Raw genomic sequence first — 22,560 nt, forward strand, 5'->3', positions numbered from 1 at the left:
GTCACACCTTGGTTAGCTACAGGGTGAGTTCTCAGTCTTTTCCCAGGGAGACAGAGAGAAGCAGTGAGCACTCAGATGAATTCTCTCTCTCTCTTTGTCCTTCATCCCAAATTGTAACTGAGGGAGACGTGTTTGTGACCTGCTGAGACGACTTCACAGAAGTTACTGCAACAGGCAACTTTATTCATCCGCTCACAAAACTCTTATACACTTCAAAAGCTGAATTCCTCCGCAGCTTTGCCACCTTGGCACTGATAATTGGTTAACAATGCTGTTTGCATGAGAAAGCTTGCTCTAATTGGCCGATTACACACATCTGTTAAGAGGGTGGCAGGAGCTGCTGACCTCGTTAACTAGTCCTTGAAGCTACAACACGCTAAGTACAGAAACAAGTTCAATACACAACTCACACTTTAGATCTAAGAGCATATGAAATCCCAACAATTCCCCCGTTTATTTTTTTTTTAACTATCCATGTTTGATTAATTGTCTGCAGAATGGCTTACTTAACATACCTAACTTAACATCCTAAGAGTATAATATAAACACACACAGCAATAATATCATTAAGACTTAACTTAACCGAATTACAATGCTAACTTATTAATCTTAAGAAAGTAAACTAAAAACTTAAAAGAGAAACCTTATCCACACTAGTCACTAAAACAGATAAATGCCGGCATAGTAAGAGTTATAAGGCACTGATTAGAGTTAAGAAGACTTAAAATACTACTTAACCATGTGATAAAAGGATTTCTTACTTGAGATTAGCTAATACAAGTCTCTTGCTGTCTGGTTACGTTGGCAAAGACAAACCAAATATCCTGAGTTGGCAGCAGAGTAAGGCTAACTTCACTCATAACAGCAGAACTACCAAACATACACAGTTCTATCATTATTACAGGTGACAACTTATATGACCTAAGCAGACCCAAACAATTGGCAGAGTCCAACAGGTTGATCTCGAAAGGTAATATCGTCGCCATGCTGATTGTCGTCGTCTGGTGTGTCTTTATCTTGTTGTTTGGTGGCTGCCTTGGTCCACTTTGCCGGAATCCATTGAGGTCCTGTTGGTGTTAAAACACAATTATAGCCTCTCCCAAAGAATATTACTTCAGCAGGGCCTTTCCATTCACCTGTTTTAGGATCCCTATAAGTAACCTTGACAGTACAGTTGGGCTGTATTTTGGACAGAGCTCTACCATGTAATAGAGCTGCAGGTTCTGCATTATCCCCCAAAATACATAAATGATTCATTACAAAGAGTGCCTTGTTTAGCTTCTCCTGAATATTTAATTCATCCTTAAATTTATCCAAGTATTCCTTTAAGGTTTTATTGGTTCGTTCAACTACAGCTTGTCCAGTAGGGGAGTGAGGAATCCCTGTTACATGTTTAATTCCCCAATGTTGAAACCACTTTTTCACACTTTGACTGGCATATGCAGGCCCATTATCTGTTTTGATGGTTTCTGGAACCCCCATGACTGCCACACACTGCGTCAGGTGACGTTTAACATGCAAAGCCCTTTCTCCTGTTTGTGCAGTGGCCCATACAAACCGCGAGTAAGTGTCAACTGTGACATGGACGTACTTAAGCCTCCCAAAACTAGGTACGTGTGTGACGTCCATTTGCCATATTTCTCGGGCTTTTAACCCGCGTGGATTCACTCCCATGCCAATTCCAGGCCCATGGTGGCTGCATTGAGGGCAAGTTCTCACAATTCCAGAGACCTCTGCCTGAGAGAGCTCAAAGTCCCTCATCAGACCTTTAGCATTTTGGTGGAATTGATTATGCGCCATCCTGGCAGATTCGAATTTGTTAAGTGGACAGTGGATTGTTATTGCTGCAGAGACTAGTGCATCTGCCTTTGCATTGCCCTGTCCCAGACCCAAACTCCACTGATGGCTCCGTATGTGAATTACACAATACGCCAAGCTGCGCTGTCGAATAGCTTGCTGGAGCTGTTGGAACAATCGCACTAATCGCGGCCTACCAGTTTCTCTTATTGCTGCATCCTCAATGCGCTGGGCCACACCTGCAACGTACAATGAATCTGTTACTACATTCAATGAACTCATCATCCAGTGATTAAATGCCCAACATACCGCGGTAAGTTCTAGTGTCTGCAATGTATCCTCAGCAGTTCCCTTTAGCACTTTCTTTTGCCACTGATTATCTGTTTTCCACACAATGGCAGCAGTTTTCGATAACTTCCCTGCATCAGAAACACAGTGACAGCATCCACCAGCGGTGTTCTAGAGCACAAGGGTATGCCTGACCATCTCTGCATGGTTAACAAGGCCCCAAGTTTCCCTGTAGGAAATTCTGTGGTTATGGAACCTGACCATCCTAGCAAGCTTCGTTGAAGCACCTCTGAGTTATTCAAGGCCCATTCAAGTTCTGTTGGTGTCATGGGCAGATGGACATATTCTGGTTCTGCCCCTGAAATGGCAACTGTTCTCGTTCTAGCCTTCATAATGAGGTTTGCCATGCTCTCAATGAGTGGTACAATGCTTTTCTTGGGCATAACTGGACCAAACACACACTCTCTCCTTCTGTTTTCCCCCCTTTTTCTTTTGCCATTGAGCAATCACTGCATTCACGAATGGGGCTGACAGGAGAACAAAGACCGAAAATGGAAAATTGAGAATTCTGCGGTGTGCCCATCTATTATTAACTTTGTCTACAATGTTTTGGAGGGCCATACGTTGTGCATCAGAGACACAGACAGGCTGGGTAGGGTCTGTACCCTTCAGCAGCGGCAACAGAGGTGCAAGGTCTTCATTCCATAAGCCTACCACTGGCCGTACCCATTGCAGATCCCCTAATAGTTTCTGAGCATCATGCAGGGTAACAACCTCTGTTGATATGGTCAGTTTTTGGGGACGGATTACTGAATCGGGGATAGCCCACCCTAAATACTTCCAAGGCTGGCTAATCTGGAGCTTTTCCTGTGCTATTTGAAGTCCAAAGGCAGAGAGGGTGTCAAGGATTTGCTGAGTTTGTTCAGAAGTAAAGGACTGTTGTTGACAGAAAACCACATCGTCTAGGTACTGGTAAATTAGTACATGTGGCCATGTTTGCCTTAGTGGAGCTAGCGCAGCCGCTGCATAGAGCTGACACAAGGCGGGGCTGTTCTTCATGCCTTGGGGCAGGACGGTCCATTCAAACCGTTTCGCCGGTTCTGCCCTATTAAGCGAAGGCAGGGTGAATGCAAACCTCTGAGTATCATTAGGGTGTAAACGGATTGTGAAAAAGCAATCCTTAAGATCAATAATCAGCAGTGGCCAATTTTCAGGCAACATAGCCGGGTTTGGTAGACCTGACTGCACTGCCCCCATAGGCTGCATCTGCTCATTAACCTTTCGCAAATCGTGAAGCAAACGCCACTTCCCTGACTACTTTGGCACGACAAATATCGGGGTGTTCCATGGACTAACAGACTCTTTAAATGGCCTTGTTCAACTTGTTCTGATACGAGTTGATGAGCAATTTCCAGCCGCTCTTTTGTCAACGACCATGGCTCCACCCAGACAGCCTCATTGGTCAGCCAGACGAGTGGCCGGGGTGGTGGTGGCTTTCCAATGGCCGCAGTGAAAAAACCGTCCCTACGGTAGACAGTGTTACTCCCATTTGCGTCATCGCATCTCTGCCAAGAAGCCCTGGGAGTCCGGGGGAAAGGGGACAGACATAGACAACTACGGAAGCCACTGATTCCTCGGTAGCGATCTGTACAGGACCGAGGGATGTCCTTGCCATGGTTATGCCCCCGAGGCCAGTAACCCTTTCCGTGGCCACCTGTAACGGCCAATGCGGCGGCCACAAAGTTTGGCTAACCATTGTGACATCTGCCCCCGTGTCTAGCAGCAGCTGAATAGGGTACCGCTCTCCGTTATAGGAGAGAATGGCTTTCAAAATGGGTTACGATTTTAGCTGCAGCGACAAACACGCCACTGGCCCTGAAGAACCGAAACCACGATCACCTCGAATGTTACTCACACTTTTCCCTAAGGACATTGTTTGTAGCAGGTTAGTCAGCGGCACGACTTGGGCTATGCGGCTTCCCGCTGGGATGACCATGGGGGGTTGCAAGGTGTGTGCTACTATTTTAACCTTCCCCGTGTAATCAGCGTCAATCAAGCCTGACAGCACCACTAATCCTTTAAGCCCTGCCGATGATCGACCCAACAACAACGCCCCAAAGGAGTCTCTCGGTTTCTGCCACCCAGTAGGAATCATTTGGGGAGATGTGTCAGTCAAGACAACATCTACTGTTGTTGCCAGGTCAATCCCGAGGCTCCCGGCAGTGGTGAGAGCGCTCCATTCACAACATTGGGAGTTACTGTTGTCCCCGCGCGACCCCCATTCGCGCTCACTATCCCGTTTCCCGACCTTCTACACGCTTTGCCAGCATGACTCCTACTTTGACACAGGGTGCACCACACTGGTCCAGCCATGCATTGTTTACGAACATGCCCTGGCTTGCCGCAACGAAAACACACCCGGTTGCCATTGCGACACCCATCCCCCTTTCTGGGATGCGGCCGTGTTACAACTGCCATGAGCATGGGGAGCTGTTGAAGCATATTTGTGATAGACTTATTCTGCTCCTTCAGAGCCTCCCCCACAGCCTCAGCTAAAAATACATTTTGTTGTTGTGCCTGAGCTCTGGAAACACGGTCCAGCATATCCACCAGCGAGGCCTCCTTAGGCAAAGTCCTTAAGAGCAATCTAGTTTTGCTATTTGCATGTTCAAAGGCGAAGGTCTTAAGGAGATTCTCCCTCATACCTTCTTGCAAATCTGCATCAGATTCCAAAGCACTGACTAAGTGATTAATAAAGGTCTCATAAGTCTCTTGCTCACCCTGACGCACATTTGCCCAGTTTGGCCCCTTTTTCTCTGTTGGGATACGCAACAACGCCTTATGAGCTGCTTCTGCAGACACTCTATGGAACTCAGCAGGAAACTGGAGCTGTCTGGGAGTCGCTGCGTACGGGCCTTGCCCCATTAGCATATCGAGCTGTAACCCATGCAATGCATGCCCCTGCGGCACTGGTGTATTCACAACCTTTCTACATTCCTCCTCCCATAACCTTTCCCACCGCACATATTGAGATGGTGTGCATAGCAATTTTGCCAAGGCTATGCAGTCATTTGGACACGAAAGATCTGCGCTAAAGACATACCCCAGCATTTGTTTTACCGGTTCACTATGCAGCTGGTATTGAGTAACCGTAGCTTGTAGCTGCTGTAACAGCTTCCATTCATGAGGCTTGTGAGTTCCTATGGCCTGGCCCTGCGGGTTGGTAGTTTGCAGTACGGGAAACCCACAATGAGACCCCAAAGCCCCTACCGCCGCCCAATCACCCTCCAGCAAGGCATCCCGTATTATACCGGACCAATTTCCCCCATTCCTAGGACGCAGTAGTAACCCCCCACCCGACTCTATCATTACGTCATTCCCGAAGTCAAGAGCCCTCAGGTTATCCGTGATGCCGGTGGGGCGAGGGGGTGGTGGAGCCCACGGTGGCGGCCTATAGCGCGGAGTGGAGGGGATCCGAGAGCCCCCATCTCGGCGCTTGCGGTCGATGTCGTCATCGGAATCAGAGTCGCTGGAGCCGCTGGGTGGGAGCGGGGTCAACCTCGGCGTTTTCGGACGGCAGCCAGCGTCCCTAGCATCGGCAGTTGACGTAGCGGAATTTGAGGCTTCGGCAGCTGCAGCAGCCTCTTGCACCTCACCAGCGTTCTGAAGGACTGGTACTTCCGCGCCAGGGGCTACAGGAACTGTCTTGAAAAGTCCAGACTGGCCACGTCGGTCCTCATTGTCATCTAGCATATGTTGAGCTGCCATAGCCACCTTCTTCTCAGCCTGGTACTGCTTAAGGTGGCTCATAACTTCTCGCCAGGCTGGTCCTAGTTCTTTCACCTCTTTGCCACCATCTATTGCTTTTTCACGGAGCTTATCACCTACTTCTTGCCACTCCAACACATCAAAAAGTTGCGATGGCAGTTTAAAGAGTCCTGCTTTCTTAGCCCACGCGAGCAAACGTAACAGCTTTTTCGTGGATACAGCAATGCCTCGCACAGCGAGAAACTCTAAGAACAATTGCTGGGCTGCATCCTTCTCCATTTTTCACTTGTTTACAGCCCACCACGCCCGGGGTGTCGACAAAACCTTTGGCGTGCTCGACCTTTTCTCCCACTACTTCCTTTTGCAAGGGCACTCACATATCCAGACGAGCTGGATCTTGTGGGCAACGTCCTGCACGTCCAGGTACCGGATTCTGCGGGACAGGGTCCACACGTCTGAATTCTTCAGATTCCGCGGACTGAAATCGCACGTCTGGTCCAGCCAGATTTTGCGAAACGCTAGCAACCTGTTTTCGGGCGCCAGTTGTAACCGAGGGAGACGGGTTTGTGACCTGCTGAGACGACTTCACAGAAGTTACTGCAACAGGCAACTTTATTCATCCGCTCACAAAACTCTTATACACTTCAAAAGCTGAATTCCTCCGCAGCTCCGCCACCTTGGCACTGATAATTGGTTAACAATGCTGTTTGCATGAGAAAGCTTGCTCTAATTGGCCGATTACACACATCTGTTGAGAGGGTGGCAGGAGCTGCTGACCTCATTAACTAGTCCTTGAAGCTACAACACGCTAAGTACAGAAACAAGTTCAATACACAACTCACACTTTAGATCTAAGAGCATATGAAATCCCAACACCAAATGAAGAAGGAAAGCTGGGAGTGGAGAGCTGCAGTGTGTCCCAAAAGGCAGCTGTGACTCCTCTTTTCTCGGGTCGCTGCCACGGGGGAGCAGGCGGCCGTGACACTGCCAGAGACGGTGAGGCTGGAGCAGTGACCGGGGACTCCAAATGCCAAAAACCAGGAGAAACAGCAGTGGCAAGAAAAAACAGCTTATTCCACAGGAGCAGCGAGGAGCAGCCAAACAGTTTTCTCTCTGACAGACAACACATACAGCTCCAACCTTCCACTAGAGCTGTGTAATATCCCACCCAAAGCGATCAAGAAGAAATTGGTAGTAGTTAACTACTTCTTTTGTTAACTAATGGCATGGGGAGTTAGTGGCAGGGAGAAAATTTGCATCAAAACTACAACACTCCCCCTCGGGGAGGCATTAGCACCTTCACATCCAGCCTGATGGGTCATCTCTGCTAATGGACCATTAGAGAGTGGCATAATAGGCAGTTGCAACTACCTAGACCATCAAAAATTCCAAAAATATCCTATGACTCACAGAGTTAGATCACCCATTGTGAAACTCCCCACCCTGGGGGAGGTACTGGGTATTCCCACCTGAACCTGAGCATACATAATCTTCAGGTTTTGGGACTTCTGGTATCACTCATCAGATCCAGAGGACGACCAGAACCTCGACAGGACTGCAACTGCCACTCTCGACAAAACTGCAACCATTATCCTCACCAAGAGGTTTTCCTTTCCTTTTAATTTGGACTCACAAAGACCACGTGGTGCTCAGCACAGGAACCAATGAACACCTTTGTGTTCATCCCAGGGTCCTGGGTTATACATCTGTTTTTTGTGGGTTAAAACCATTTTTTCTTTGTATCATTGTATTTATTGTAATCTTGTTAGTAAATTGTAACTGTAACTTGTAATCTCTCTTGAGTTAGGTTCATTTCTCCCTCCGGTTTACCGTCAAACCATTACAGACATACTTTCTAATATGCAAAAATGTTGATTTTCTGCAGATTTTATGCCAGAACTCAAGAAGTTTTTAATATCACAACTTTCACTGATACTTCAGGGCCACTTCAAAATCCCACCACTATGGCAAGGTAAACCTAGTTGTCAGCTTGCAAAAGTGGGACTCAACCTGACAGAAAGGGGCCATTCAAGGATGGATACTGTCATCTAGACAAAACAAGAAAAAAAAAAGCCAACAACAAAACAACAGCAACAAAAATCCCAACAACAAAATCTACTGAAAATCAATGAATGGGTTATGAAAGCTAAAGTTAGAGAAATTATTGACTTGTCTCATATTCCAACAAAAAATTAGCTGGCCTGGGAGCACTGAGGAAAGCAAACACAACAAAACCTTCTCATCTTATTCATTTCCAGTGAGAGCTGTCTAGTTAGGGGTGACAAATAGGCATAGAGTTTGTGTAACATTGTTGTTATGAATTAGAAATAGGAAGGTGCCTGATAATGCCATCATTTTATTTTGTAATGTAGGTTGATAGAAAGAAGGTTCTTGTAAAAAAAAAAAGTTTGTATAAATCCTGCAGTGGTTATAGCCTGTTGTCTGCTTTAAGTCAAAGGGAGCCTGTTACAACTCTTTACACAATTTCTGTTGCCATGCAACCATTTTCAGGAGAAGAGCTGAGACTGTAAGTTTTGAGCTAGCAAGGGGAGTGGAAGTTTGACATAATAAATTCTAGTTGCAGTTTTCCACTGTACCTGTAACTAGTACTCATTGGATTTGAATGTGCTGGTTCTCTTTCTCTGAAATTAGCCCAGAATATTTAATTTCAGTTTCTCCAGTCTGAAATTTATCTAATGTGAAGGATTTGTTTCTGGATCAGTATTTTGCTTAGTCTTTTTTGACAACCATAATATGCGTGTAAACAAGAAAAGAAAAATTTGAATGTTGCATCAGGTACTCTGGATATAAAAAGTAAATATCACCAACATTTTGTTTTGACTTTAGAATTTAGAATAAAAGAAGTACTTTTTTCTGTTAAAAAGTACTTCTATCTGTGAGCCAGGCTCATCTGAGGTATGTCCTCACTGAACCATGGTGACATACATCATCAATGACAGCAGAGGAGATGTATCAGGGGAAGTTTTTGCTCAGACAGCACTTTATGAAATCTTTCTTCAGTGAAGGACATCATCACTGTCAGGTAAGGAGAAAAGCCATAGCCTCCTTGAGAGCAAAGATTGCAGGAAAGTCTCTGGGAAGTGGGATCAATGCTTTTCTGTGCTGCAGCTACACATATGGGTACCCCTTGACAAATTGCTTGCTTTCTCTTGCCTCTGGGTTACTCAGCTAAAAAATAAAGATTACCTTCTTTCCATATTTCACAGTAATGTTTTGAAATTTAGAATATGAAAAGTTGAGCTGTCCTGATCCCTTCACAATAGGCTGAGTGCATAAGATGCATGCTACAGCAAATAGAATCTTTTCAGTCCTGTGAGTTACTATCATTGTGATAAAAATTAAACAGCTGAGCTCCTTGACAGCAGGAGAGACAGTGTTATCAAGAAATCTGTCACTTCTTTGCTGTAACAAGACTATAAATCACTCCATAAAAGAGTATGTTCAGGCTGGGTTCAAAACTGAAATACCAGATAGTAGCATCTAAGATGAAATACAGGAGGTTCTCTCTTCAGCATCAAGAACCACTTTTGTACTGTGAGAGTGACTGAGCACTGGCTGAGATTGTTCAGACAGGCTGTGGAGACTCCATCCTTGGAGATATTCATAAGTTGTATGGACCTTTTTCTGCACAAACATCTTTGGGTGGCCCTGCTTTAGCAGGAGTGTTGGACCAGATGATCTCCTGATGTCCCTGCCAACCTCAGCTATTTTGTAATTCTGCAAGATTTCTGTAGCACATATCAGATCCAGAAAAGATAGCAACAGATTTCCAGCACTTTTCAGTTAATGCACTTAACTGATGGAAAAAGCTGTATGTAGTTTTCCTTCAGGCAAAAATCATTTGGGGAGATGTGGTGGGGTATTGGTTGGAGAATCCTAGGAGTTCTGATATCAGAATTGGGATTTAAAAGGTTGTTCTACATTTAGTAAGAAAGAGACATGTACTTAACTGGGATATACAGGTTTAGGAGGTTTTATGACTCGTCTGAAATCACTGTACTCTAAGAGCAGATGAACATTTCATACCCTTAGGAGCTGAACTACTGGTCTCATTATCATTGCAAAGCTAATTCCCATCTATCTGTACAGAAAGCTTTTCTAGGAAGGAATATAATATTTTCTGTAATCTACATTATTTAGAATACTGAGGAAAAACTTCCCTTGGATTTATTCTGCTAGAAAATTTTCTGTTATCATGGCAAATTTTGTAATGCATTGTTTTGTAGGTGTAAATAATTCAAGAGTTATACATCCATATGCAAAGGAAAAGAAAGAGCTATTTCTGCTCCTGAGTGTCACACTTCATCCATATGCAGTATGAATGTGGCCTCTTTGACAATAAAGAATAAAATTAGGCAAAGCTTAAATTCAATCTTTGCTTAGTGATGATCAGCACTTAACAATAAGCGAGGTATCATAAGTTGATACAGAACAATGAAAATGCTGGTACTCTTGAGCACATCCCACAGAAAAAAAAAATTAATTAAAATGCAAACAACAAAACTTCCACCTGACTACTTTTCCTAGATATAACATAATGAAAAAAAATACTAAGAACTAGAAAAGAGATCCGTGGTTTATCTGCAGAAAGGTTATGACCTCACTGAATGAGAATTTGAAAAGGGAGGCACCAGTCAACTTGTCCTAGATTTTGGGGTAATTTTACAATATTTGTTTGAGGAAATAAAATTTGAAAAGGACAGTGCCCAGGTGGAGGGGAGGCTTTTTTTTTTAGTACTTTCTACTGTTCGATATGTTTATGAGGACTTTTTTTTTTTTTCAAAGAAGCTGGTTGGTGATGCAGCAAGCATATTGCATTGCTGTGATGTGGGAGTCCACAGATGAAACTTCCAGAGCCCCTGACTGTTCACACAATACGTGTGTACATTAGTTCCCTCCCTGGCTCTCTTTTGGAGTGAGCTAACTATAGAGGCAGATCAGGCATGGTGCACCCTGTAGGTGTGCTTTGCTCCACAATATGTCCATCTCACTCCAGAGCACACAAGACATAGAACCGAAGTTACAGTATGGTGAAGATTCCAGCTACTTATTTTAAAGACCTATGAAATATCTGCATTTAACAGATTGCTTGGAACCTTTGTATTATTAAAATCACACAGCTGACTGCAGGCAGCTTTAGAAGCTATGGCAGGAATCTGGCCCATCTGCTGTCAGATGATGAGCAAACATGTCCTGTGCATGACATCCCAGAAAAGAGGCATAGGGCTCGCACACATGCAGGTAATGTTTCCAAATATCCCTCATGAAGGTGTGCTGAACAGCTTAAGATAGAGGAAGGGAGTTTATTACTTTCAGTTTTGTAGGAAGGGATTTCTCCAGGTCATGGGGAAGGTGTTTTGTCCTGCAACATGAGAAAAGCTGGATAACCTCACAAAAAACCACTGCATGATAACCCTTTGAGGAGATATCTGGTGTGAAAGCACCATTTAGGCTTGCCAAAATTGTCTCATGGTTTAACAGCTTAGGATACTGAGCCCTTCTGATAGTCAATGAACTTTAGCTCTTAAGTTGATCAGGTACTACTGCCCTGCTGCAGAGAACAGATTGCTCAGTACAGTCTTTTTGAAGTTAGTTCTGTTTACTAGCATACTTTGCAACCTCACATCATAATTAAAGATTTTATCTAGTTTTATTGTTAAAAGACATTTGAAAATAACCACTGCTAGATCAGATGCAAGGACTTCCTGGACTGTAAATGGACAGAAATAACCTACTTTGACTTGAGTTTTTTAATCATTTTAAGCATTTCATAGATAACAGGTTGCTCTTACATTTGGTTACTGTCCAGGGGACAGGCTTTCTATATATATAACACACCTAATTCATAACCATGAAGCTAATATGTACTTGTTATCGAGGGGATTGAATTTATGCGTCTAACTCTTTGTAACACTAATTGCTCTGTTGTAGGTTGCAAGGTAAGTCCTTTGTGCACAGGCAAGAAAATAACTTTCTCACTACCTGCAAATTAGTTGAACACAAGATTAAATTTATGAGGAGTAAAACTCTTTCTTGATCATATAGGGCTAAAATGTATCTTCAAGGCTCAACTCGGAGAAAGGGTAATGCTGAACAATCTGTCCCAGAGGGAGCACTCTGAGGCATTCTGCTTCTTGGAAATGCTTGTATGCATTTCAGCGCCTGAGACTCCCACTATACAAGAGCAAACTCACATATAAAAGGTAGACAGCCCATGTCTTACTGCTTAGCATCTTTATTTGGTAATCCTGGCATTAAAAAGAGCCTGTCTCAGGTATCCCTGACATCTTGGGAAACATCACCTGTAGGACATTAGGGGACAGGAGGGGTATCTTTCTTTAACCACAGTTTCTTTGATCATAGTTTGACTTTTGCAAGATGCCCTCAAAAATAGATAGAAAAGAGCCTCTCTCATTGAATCCTCCCCCTTTCCATCTTCTTTCAATCCTCTCCCTGTTCATTGCCTTCATTTTCATCCCCACATAAGAATCAGGAAGAGTTCAGCTTACAGGGATTCTCATGTATTCATTGACTTCTTAAAAAGAAGCAATAAAACAAATGGCCGCTCTTCAGTCAAATCAGGATAGTGGAGATGGCAGAAATTAGAAAATAGTCCATATTTCACTTGGACCCTTTAGGCATCCTTAGTCACGTTTATTTCTTCCACATCACATTCACACAAGCAGAGCTTTATAGAGAGAGCAAGGGGGACAGTAAATAAAGAGGACAGACTCTTTCTTCCTCCCTTCCTTTTAATTTCATACTATGCTATAGTGAATCACAACAGAAATAAAGCCAAAATACAAATCTGTAGTTTTTATTTTAGCATACAAAAATTATAGGTATTCTGAACTGATTTTTTTTTTCAGGAAGCTAGAGAAAAAGAACATTTTTATAAAATTCAACATTCACTGCTCTATGTAAAGAGTTACTCTGAGTCAATTAAAAGAATTGGTTAAAAATAGCTTTCCCTTGATAAAGGAGAGGTTTCTCTCACTAGGACACATTGCTACATTCTATAACCTTACAAGGAAACAACATTATCAGCTAAACTGCCCCGGTTTACTTTCTTTTGTCTAATTCTGTAACACCCATGTGTCTTACAAGGGAACCAGTTATAGTAGGTTTTTAACAGTATTTAACAGTATTTGTCTTGGGAAGTGATATAGATGAAAGTAAAGAAATGTATCCAAACCCAGAGGAAAATGAGGACATTATCTGTTTAGAAAAAAAGGCTTATGTTGTTCTGGGACAAAAATCAAAACAGTTAAATTTTGCAGAAGGAGGGAGATAGACCATGCAAAGCAGGAGAATTAGGAGAAAGCTACTTGTATGAACCGATATAATGACATGGAAGCCAGAGGGGCTATGGCTCTCAAAAGAACTCCTTGAACTACATCCTTAGGCAGCCTGAAGTCTTCTCAGAATAAGAGTCCTCCATTGAGAATGTCTCCAGGATGCATGGATTAAATAGAAATATAGGCACATAGGCCTGTGAGAGCCCTTGCATCATCAGATTCACTTACCTGCTCTTGGAGCAACCAGGTTACACCACTCTGTCCATCAGTTTATAAAATCCATCTTACAGCTAAGCAGAATGCTGGATCCTACTACTGGCGCTAAGATTTCTGTCCAGAAGTGCTTCACAAAATGATGGACAGGTTTGGTACCTTCTGTTTTTCAGGGGTTTCCCTCTGCGCCCTTGCACAACTGCTATGGGCTCTCTACCATTGGGCTATAGACAGAGAAGGTACTCCTGGTCACAGTTATCATTTGGCTTCAGTAATCAGATTGCCTGAAGTTGTAATGTATTTTTTGTAAAAGTAAAATCTGCTAGTGGACTGATTTATTTTCCAGTAAAATCCAGATATTTTGGAGTGTTATGATTCATTGGAGTTGCTAAAAGTGAGAATTTATGGTGTAAATACTTTTTAAAACTTGATTTTGCACTAAGCAGGGCAAAATGAAATGTCCCACTTCTGAATGAGATTAATACAGATATTTTCAAGTATTTAATTTTGACCTGCATCCTCTTTAGGCAACAGCAGTATTTCATGTGATTTGTTACTAAAAGCAACTCTGTGACCTGGGCTTTTTCATTGAAATACATATGCCATAATACAGCTCTCACATGCAAGCAATTCAGAGGCAGATTAATGCTCAGCTGACATGAGGCAGATCAATCCAATAGTATTTTCTTCATGTGTTTTTTCTGTGTTCAGATATTTCTTTTGTAAACTGAAAGACTTCTTTTATAACATTTCAGCTTAGCAGGTAATGTAGGATCTCTCTTCATAGCAGCTTTGTTGCTGAAGCAGCAGCAGAGAGAGAAGTTTGAAAGGTGAGAATCACAGGGAGATGTGCAACATTCATAAACTTTCTGATGGAGTTTTGAGTCCTGTAGGAGCTTGACATATTTTTCTTACAATCTCAGAGCAAGCAAGCACACTGAAACAAGCGCACATGAGAAGCCCACTGCTCAGAGAAGCTGCTTTTCATGCCACCCTGTGATCACCTGTACCTGTTCCATCTACAAAGCCTCACTGGGCAATGCCTTGCTCCACCCAGCTCTGTCACGAAATTTTTAACCATAGGTTTTCAGTGGTTTCTGAGCAAAGCCCATTCTCCTTCTTTGCTGGGAGGGCACACAGAGTGATCAATGCTGGTGGGAGAGAATGTGGCAAATGAAAAACCAAGATCTAAGTTTGCCATTCTCACAGTGGCTTAGTTCAAGCCAAAAAGTCCCAAGTCCATTCTGGTAATGCTTAGCACTGAGTTTATTATTCCTCAAACTTTCCAGAGAGAGGTTGCATATGGACAGATACTCCAAGATGGGCATGCAGAAGGAGCTCTCCCATGATTTACTGCAGCTCCTCCCAAGGTCCCCCCACCAACCAGACTCTGTATGGACTATGGGGTCTACTCCTGCACCATGTACACTGGAGTTTGCTTTAGGAAAGGCTGTAGGGAAGAAACATCATCAACCAACAGATGGAACTGGACTAGGAGCAGACCATGGTCCCCTCAGGACTGACAGGACATTGCCATATTCCCCAGAAGATCCTAATAAGGTCTTACTCTACCTTGACCTACAGTTGTCAAAGTATCTGCACACATTCTTACCATTAGCTGGCAGAGAGTTTTTCTATGTGTCATATAAACAAGATGACTCTTTGACTCATACGAGTTTCCTGTCTTGTTCTGTGTGCATGGAGATTTGGCTGTAAAGCACATGAAAAAGCATTACGTGTCTGCCCATCAAACAACCAAGAGCAAGCATCTGCCTTTCCTGTTGTTACAGAACACTGGTTTCATGGAAGACAACAATAATAAGTATTTCATTTCCTGAAATGATTTTACATTTCCCTGGTTCCTCCTTATACAGTTCTTGTTAGAGCACAGAAGCACACTTATTTATTTCTAGTCTGTGTCTACAAAGGCTTGCAAAGAGTCACGCAATAATTTTGACACCTGGAATTATTATTCCAGGGCCATTTTTTTCTGGCTCCAGCAGCACACAGCAGCTATAAAGCTGCCTTCACTACCATGCTCTTAGGGATTTCTCTTATGCGAATCCACAGTTTGACATAATTGTTCTGGATAAAAGAGCGTGCTGCTCCCCAAAGAACCAGTTCTTGCAGTCTCACTCAGAGGTGTGCCATATCATTAAATTATGTTTCTCATAGATTCCAGTGCTGAATATTGCAGCAGCTTTGTATTAGACTTCAGTTTTCAGAGGATATCTGCAACTAACTGAATTCTCCTTCCAGCAGCAGCAGATGTCCCTTTTTCAGCTCACACAGGAGTTCACCAAGAAGCATACAACAAATTATTTCCAGGGCAATCCTTTCAGATCAGCAATTTGCAAACAATTTTCAGACACATTAAAATGTTTGATTTGCCCACAGGCCTGAGGGAAATAAATGAAAGAATCCCTGCACTCAATATGTCTCTCCTTTGGAAATTCTTCATATTCCTTGAGATACTGTCTGAGTTACCTTCTTTAAAGTTCAGTATGGGCATTTGTTTTTTAAATGTCCTAAAGAACCATTTAATTCATGCATTCATTAAGTTAGATGAAATCTGGTCTCAGAAAGCTGGATATTATGCCTGACAGAAAACCCATTCTTACAAATGCAAATACAGATTCAGATGCTGTTTCTGTAAATCAGAGGGCAAGGACCTATTTTTTTGATCTTATTTGAGCTATGAGTGAATTAAAGGACCTAAGACCCCTGATGCTGAGACTTTAAAATAGAGAGCTTTTGAAGAAATAGCTACAATGTCTCTTGTCTGTTTCCAACAATATTCTGAGAGCAGCAGATTCACTAAAATGCCTTTAAATTTTAAAGAGTAAGGTATTAAAATGAATAAAACACTGTAGAATCCCAAGTGCCCAGCTAAAATTCCCTGCAGCAGAAAAAGACCCAAACAGAGCTGATTTCTTCATATCTTTGATGTGAAAGAAGGCATAACGAGCTTAGCAGTATTCGTTTCTAAGGAGATAGATGCAGAAATTAACGCCATTTTGCTTAATAAACTGTTAAACAAAAATATTTTTTATGTTAGACTTGGTGAAGATGAGTTTTTAAATCTTCTTATCCTTCTGCTTTCTGGGATGTTCTTAGTTGAACAAAATAAAACTCACATCTCTAAATTAATGGGACTACTAATTTCAGGATCTTACTAAAATGGCTCTTCAACTAGAATTAAAATTTTTCTAGTAATTTTTTCATTTTGGCCAGTGTTTTTATAGTCTGCTGCTGACAAGTAGACAAAATGACTCAGAAGAATTAACACCATCTTCATATAAAGTATCATTTTTCTGGAGGTTCTTAAAATTTTGGGGTTGGGGAGTTTATTAGCAACATTTTCACAGTGAACCTTACCCTTTTAAAAAAAAAGTCTTTGTGGATTTTGGCTTCATTTCATCATGTAGAAATGAAATCATTGGAAATCTAAGAAAGAAAAAAAATCAAGTGGCATTTAAGTAGCTTAAATACTTATTTCTCCACACCTAAAAAGTGAGTGACATACTCTGTCATTCAGACTTCCTTTCACGTGTGGACAACTGGAACCATTTCCATGCTAAAGATGACTTTCTGCACAGCAGATGACACTCTTGCCTGCAGGATCTGTGGGGCAATAAGGCCAGTGGGGGTGATGAGTCTTCCCTTGGGGACGCAGGGTCACCCATCCTTATCCCCAATGGCAAGGAATGGCAAGCTGTCAATAGACCTCCTTTTAGAACAGTCTTTTAGTCACAGTGAGGGTATTTAACGAGGGAGAGCTGAGGTATCTCAGGATCACACTGCAGACGGCAGTGTTGATGCACTCTGTCCTTCCAGCAGTAACTTCTGCATGGAGATGCACAGAGAGATTTCTCCCAAATTCCCGGTGATATAAAGCAACAGTAGACAGCCTGTGGCAGAGCTGTTACATAGCAAAGACATTTCACAGTCACCAAACCCCACCTGGCATCACAGCTGGTACCTTGCTGATAGGGCCTGATGCTTTATTCAGCATTCACCCCTTTCAGAAGCTGGAGGAAATGGAAAAAAAAATAAAAGAAAGAGAGATCTTTAGCCAATTAGCCAGTGTCAAATAGCAGATATCTCTAAAGCTTGTCCAATTCCTTCTCAGATATGTCATTCCAAGTCTGATTATCTGCCATTGTCATTCTCATTTTCCTCCATAACCAACTAACTAACTAAATAAATAAACAAACAAGCAAACAAGCAAGCAACCTTTAGACCCATGGAATAATAATTGATGTCTTTTCCTTTAATGACTACATTTTTCCAACTCAGTGCAAGAAAATTTACTGTGTTCTAGTCTCTCTGGCTCATTAACTCCAGAAATCTGATAATGGTTTTAATGCAAAAGAATAATGTTAGGTTTTAAATGGGAACAAAATAAAACATGCACAGGAATAAATTAACCTGTTACATCCTCCAGATGGTTACTTGCACTGACAGAATTTTCACAGACACGTGCCTTACAAACAAGTACACGAACTCGTGTTTCAGCTCTGAATAGTGAAAATTAATGGGAAATTCTGTCCCTACAGATAGACCCTGTGATAGGTATCTTCTGATCTTGCTATTTCTCATAGTGTCTTCAAACCCTAGGCAGTGCACAGTAGCTGCAGGGGGTAAAAACAGGGCACAGTAGGACTCAGCAAGGCACAAAAGCACATCTATTGCTTGGAGCATCAAATGCAAAGGCAAGCAGCATTAACACTTTTCTTAATTCAGAACAGTCACAGTTGTTATTTCCCCCTCCAACTCTTAAAGTGACTGTTAGTCAAGAAATCTCACATTCCAACATATGCTTTGAGCTCCATTTTTGGTATAAATATGTGGTAGAAGAACAGTCTCTTCGTTGAAAGGTGGTAGTAACACATTAGCCCTTAAATGTGATGGAAGTTGTGAAGTGACAAAATCTTTATCTTCAGAATTGGCTTTAGAGAATCTTCAACCACAAGGAGAACAGCTTAAGGAAAGCTATGGAAGATTACAGGAAGTCTTTCAGAAAGGAAGAACAAAACTACTCTGGGACATCACATAAGGAGCTTGACAGTTTAAATTGCAGACAGAACAACTTAGAAGTCAAGAGGCAATGGGCACAATCTAAAATGCAGGAGGTTTCCTCTGAATATAAGAAAATACTGTTTTCACTGTGAAGGTGATTGATAACTGCACAGGTTGCCCAGAGAGACAGTGGAGACTTCACCCTTGGAAATACTCAGAAGTTGCCTGAACATGGTCCTAGGCAATTCACTCTAGGTGGCCCTGGCTTAGCAGGTGAATTGAACCAGATGACCTCCAGCGGTCCCTTCCAAACTCAATCATTCAGTGGTTCTGAGAGATGCAGCCATCAGAGCAACTAGAAAGGAGCTAATGTAATGATTACTAAGTAACACTACCTAATAGGTATGCATTTGCAATGCACATGAGGAACTGTTTCCCACTGACCTTCAAGGGTCACCTCAGCCAGAGTATAACTACAGGTCTGCAGAAGAACCTCAAAATTGAAAAGTTACAAATTGTATCAAGAAACTGGAGTTTAAGAGAAACTGTCTAGCTATGCAACAACTGGAAACAGATCTGATGGAACCTGTGAAAAAAACCCAAAACATATACCCAAGAAATCACTAGCCAATCAAGGTTTTATCCAAAACACAGTTCCTACTAATTTATTTCCATTGTTGAATCTTGGTACAACTGTCAGCTCTGTGTGAAGAGAATGGCTGTCCAAACACCTTCAAAACATTCCTGTTGTAACCTTTCAGTCATAATGAACAAAAGAAAGAAACTATGAATGAAAAAATGTATTTGAGAGAAGAGCCATTCTCTGAAAGTCTTAGCAAGGTTCAAACAAGGCAGTTAATCTGTTCATCTATTCTCCATCTTTGGCAAGGTCTAAGCATACCTCACAGGGCAGTGCATTCCTGGGGGATATATGGGGAGCAGCAGAATATTTTCCACTCCTAGGGAAAGGAACAAGACTACTGCATTTATGTGTTTTCTTCAGAATAGTATTGAGGACTTCAGAGGACATTTTGCCAGAAATCTTTCAGAAAAAGAAAACGGTTTGAGAAATTATTTTCTTGGGTTTTTTTCCCAAAGTGGAAGTATATGAAATACCGAAGGCACTGTTTGGCAGTGGAAGGGGGAATTATTCTGCAAATCAAGGAAGTTTCTGGTCCCTGATCTAACAAAAAGTGCATTTGTTGGAGAGGTTTGTGTAGTCAAGGGTAGTTGTGGAGCTAGACCTCTGGAGGCTGCAGGAAACCAGCCAAAATCACAGGCTGAGTTCACAAGAGCATAAGGAACAGGAAGAAAGGCAGCGGCTGCTGAGTTTGCCACCTGGAGTCTTGGGAAGACAGGGTACACATCTGTGTTTCTGAATGCTTATCATCACATGCTTTGTCCTAAAAGATCTCTAGTTTCTCTAATATGTACCAGAGATGTACTGAAGGATCTCCAACTAGTCCAAGTTCACAGATCTTCAGTGGTCAACTTTTTGCCTCTCTTCCCTTAAAGGCAGCAAGCAGGATGAGCTTTAGTGCTGGTGCAATTGGAACTTTAGGCCATATTTGAGGCACCCTTCATGCAATATCATCTCTTGTAATATGCAAATCCTTATATGGGGAAAAGTGACCCATTTTAGGAGTATTCTAGTCTACCAGGCTCATTCCCAGACCTTTGCATTCATATGGATGGGAATTCCAGTTTCATCCCCTGATTAAACACTCTGCTCTGCAGCAGGACTCTGATGTGGTGGCAAAGCATAAGGTAACTGTGGAAAGGCAACAAGATGCCATGACATGTGATGCCTCTATCCCCTATCTGCAAGGACAGGAGCACCATCACTTGCAGAAGTATCAGATTCTTCATCTGATAGAAGTGCAAGGTGTGAAACACATTGCCATTTCTGTGTCAAAGGAGACCAGCTTTTGGAATTGAGACCTGCACATCCCTGATATAGGATAAATCAGGTTTTCTGCTGATCTAGCAGCTAAGCAGTGCCTCTCTGATCTTTTCAGAACTGTATCACCCACTTTTGGGAAATCTGAGTGCATAAAAAACAAGTCTGTGTCCTGTCCACCATGTACGTGCCCAACACAGGTTTGGTTTGAAGATACAGCACTTCCAAAGATAATACATGGTTTTGATTCAGAGGTCAGGATTTGCTAGGGACCATTCCCAAATAATATATGTCACTTTCAGCTTGATGGGGAGGTTTGCCAACATGCATATTACTTTCCAAGAAGGCTCTTAAGAGGCTCACTGGTAGCTTCGAGCTATGGCAGATACTGTCTTTGGGTCTTGGTTCAGGTGGGCAGATGTTTCTTAAACAACAGACAATCAAATTCCTCTGGTTTTCCATACAACAGCATCTCAGGGCAACACCACTTGCAGAAAAAGTTATCTAAGACTTGTAAAACCCCTAAGAAACCTGTTCCTCTTTCTTTTACAGGTCAAGTGTTGATGTCTTCCACTCATGAAAAGTGATCCATGGGTAAACAGCTCCTCTAGTTTTTCAGATAAGAAGTTCATTGGATATCAGGCTTATAGTCTCTGAACTCCTTAGTGTGGCCACAGGTGCAGAGAGCTGCACAACCAGGAGATGACAGTCCATATTGTAAACACTGACTTTGCCCTTTCCCTACCTTGCTGTTACTTCGGGAGCCAAGTGAATATTTGCACTTGTTATAGTAGGAACCTATGGACCACAAGGTCAAGGCACATCTTTGGCATCCACTACAAATTTTTAAAAGAAGAAATGCTAGACCTACAATCACATCCACCTTGGCCCCTCTCCAAGCATCCTGGGAGTGTTGGAACCATCTAAGAGTTAATAGAGCAGAGGTGCTACATTCAAATCTGGCTCTTTCTAGTCACCTGAAATGGAAGGCACTGTTGGACCATCCTGCATAACGCAAAACCTGTGCAGGCCACATACCCTGGGAAATTTAGCTGAAGCTCTGCTTGGAGTGCTTGCTGTTTTACTGTGACTCTGGCCATGAATAGCAATGTATTCTAATGGCACTTCTCACCTGTCTTCAGAAATATTCAACACCCGCTTATGGGATGGGCTGCCAAATGCAAACCAAAGATTATTAAAAGTTACTACTGACACTGTGCATGTGTTTCTGAGCAATTATCCTAAGGTGACTAAAGGAACTTTATTTCTTTGGAAAAAGAAGAAGAACAACAAAAATATCTATTTTTTTAATTTAATGCACAGAAACTATAATTAGAAAACTGAGCTTTAAGATTCTTAAAGACTGAAGATTTTTTATTCCCCTTGAGGGCAAACAAAAAACAAAGAACAAACTTCTGTTTAAGAACGTAAATTTTCTTAAGCAGTTGGGTAAATGTTTTTGGGGGGAAAGGTCCTTTCGACCAAGTTGTTGAAAGGAGCTTACTCATAAAAACAGAGCTTTCCTCCTGCTGCTGGATTATTTTTCTGCTAAAAGAAGCATACAGAGGAGGATGGGATGACAAAAACCTGCTTCATCACTTTACCAAAAAGAAAAAAAATCGCAAAAAAACGCTTGCTGTGCTCTGGAAAGACAGATGAGTGGTGAGTAAAGGACAAAGGGAACTTCTGAAAGCATCATTTTCCCAGTCAGCATGTGGCAGCCCTTCCTAGAGGCTTCTCTTCTTCTCAGTTTACCATGGCAAAGGAAACAATTGTTCAGCAGCTTCTGAATGCCCTGGCAAAATACGCAAGTGTAGTGACCAGAGATGAGGAGAACTGTGAGTTATGAGACATTTCTGTACAAATCTCTATTTTACTAACACATGATATCCCAAATTAGATATATCCTAGAGGTAGCCAGGCACTAAATTAGAAAAAGGATCAATTTGGTATGGCACACCTTGTTCAAGTTATATGCCAGTAGGCAATCCTCCCTGGAAAGGTGCCTTCTGTCTTACAGAGAATTGGCATGAGCTGTACCTTTTTTCAAGTGCTTCAGGTTGTCAGAAAAATGGTGGTGTTATCAAGCAGCTTTCTGAAGAATCAAAGAAGTTCTCTTTCACATGGGATATAGCTGAAAAGTAGAACTGTGCCACAGAGTGTTTGAGAGGCCAAAATATCACTATGCTCAGCAACTCAACAGTGATGGAGAATTAATATACTGTAGTCCAGATGCAACTTTCTACTCCAGAG

The 22,560-nt window shown here is 42.3% G+C and overlaps 1 protein-coding gene across 1 annotated transcript; it reads right to left on the minus strand.

Annotated features, from left to right (window-relative positions):
* Positions 1-4,269: 4,269 nt before the first annotated feature.
* Positions 4,270-6,132, minus strand: LOC139671423 (endogenous retrovirus group K member 7 Gag polyprotein-like). Its single transcript, XM_071554247.1, has one exon. It carries the CDS (start codon positions 6,130-6,132, stop codon positions 4,270-4,272), a length of 1,863 nt encoding a protein of 620 aa, XP_071410348.1.
* Between the last annotated feature and the right edge of the window lie 16,428 nt (positions 6,133-22,560).

Source organism: Pithys albifrons, chromosome 4 (assembly GCF_047495875.1).
Source record: "Pithys albifrons albifrons isolate INPA30051 chromosome 4, PitAlb_v1, whole genome shotgun sequence".
Lineage (NCBI taxonomy): Eukaryota > Metazoa > Chordata > Aves > Passeriformes > Thamnophilidae > Pithys > Pithys albifrons.

Excerpts from the sequence above, each read along its gene's own strand:
- LOC139671423 (XM_071554247.1), bottom strand. The coding sequence starts at position 6,132 with ATGGAGAAGGATGCAGCCCAGCAATTGTTCTTAGAGTTTCTCGCTGTG.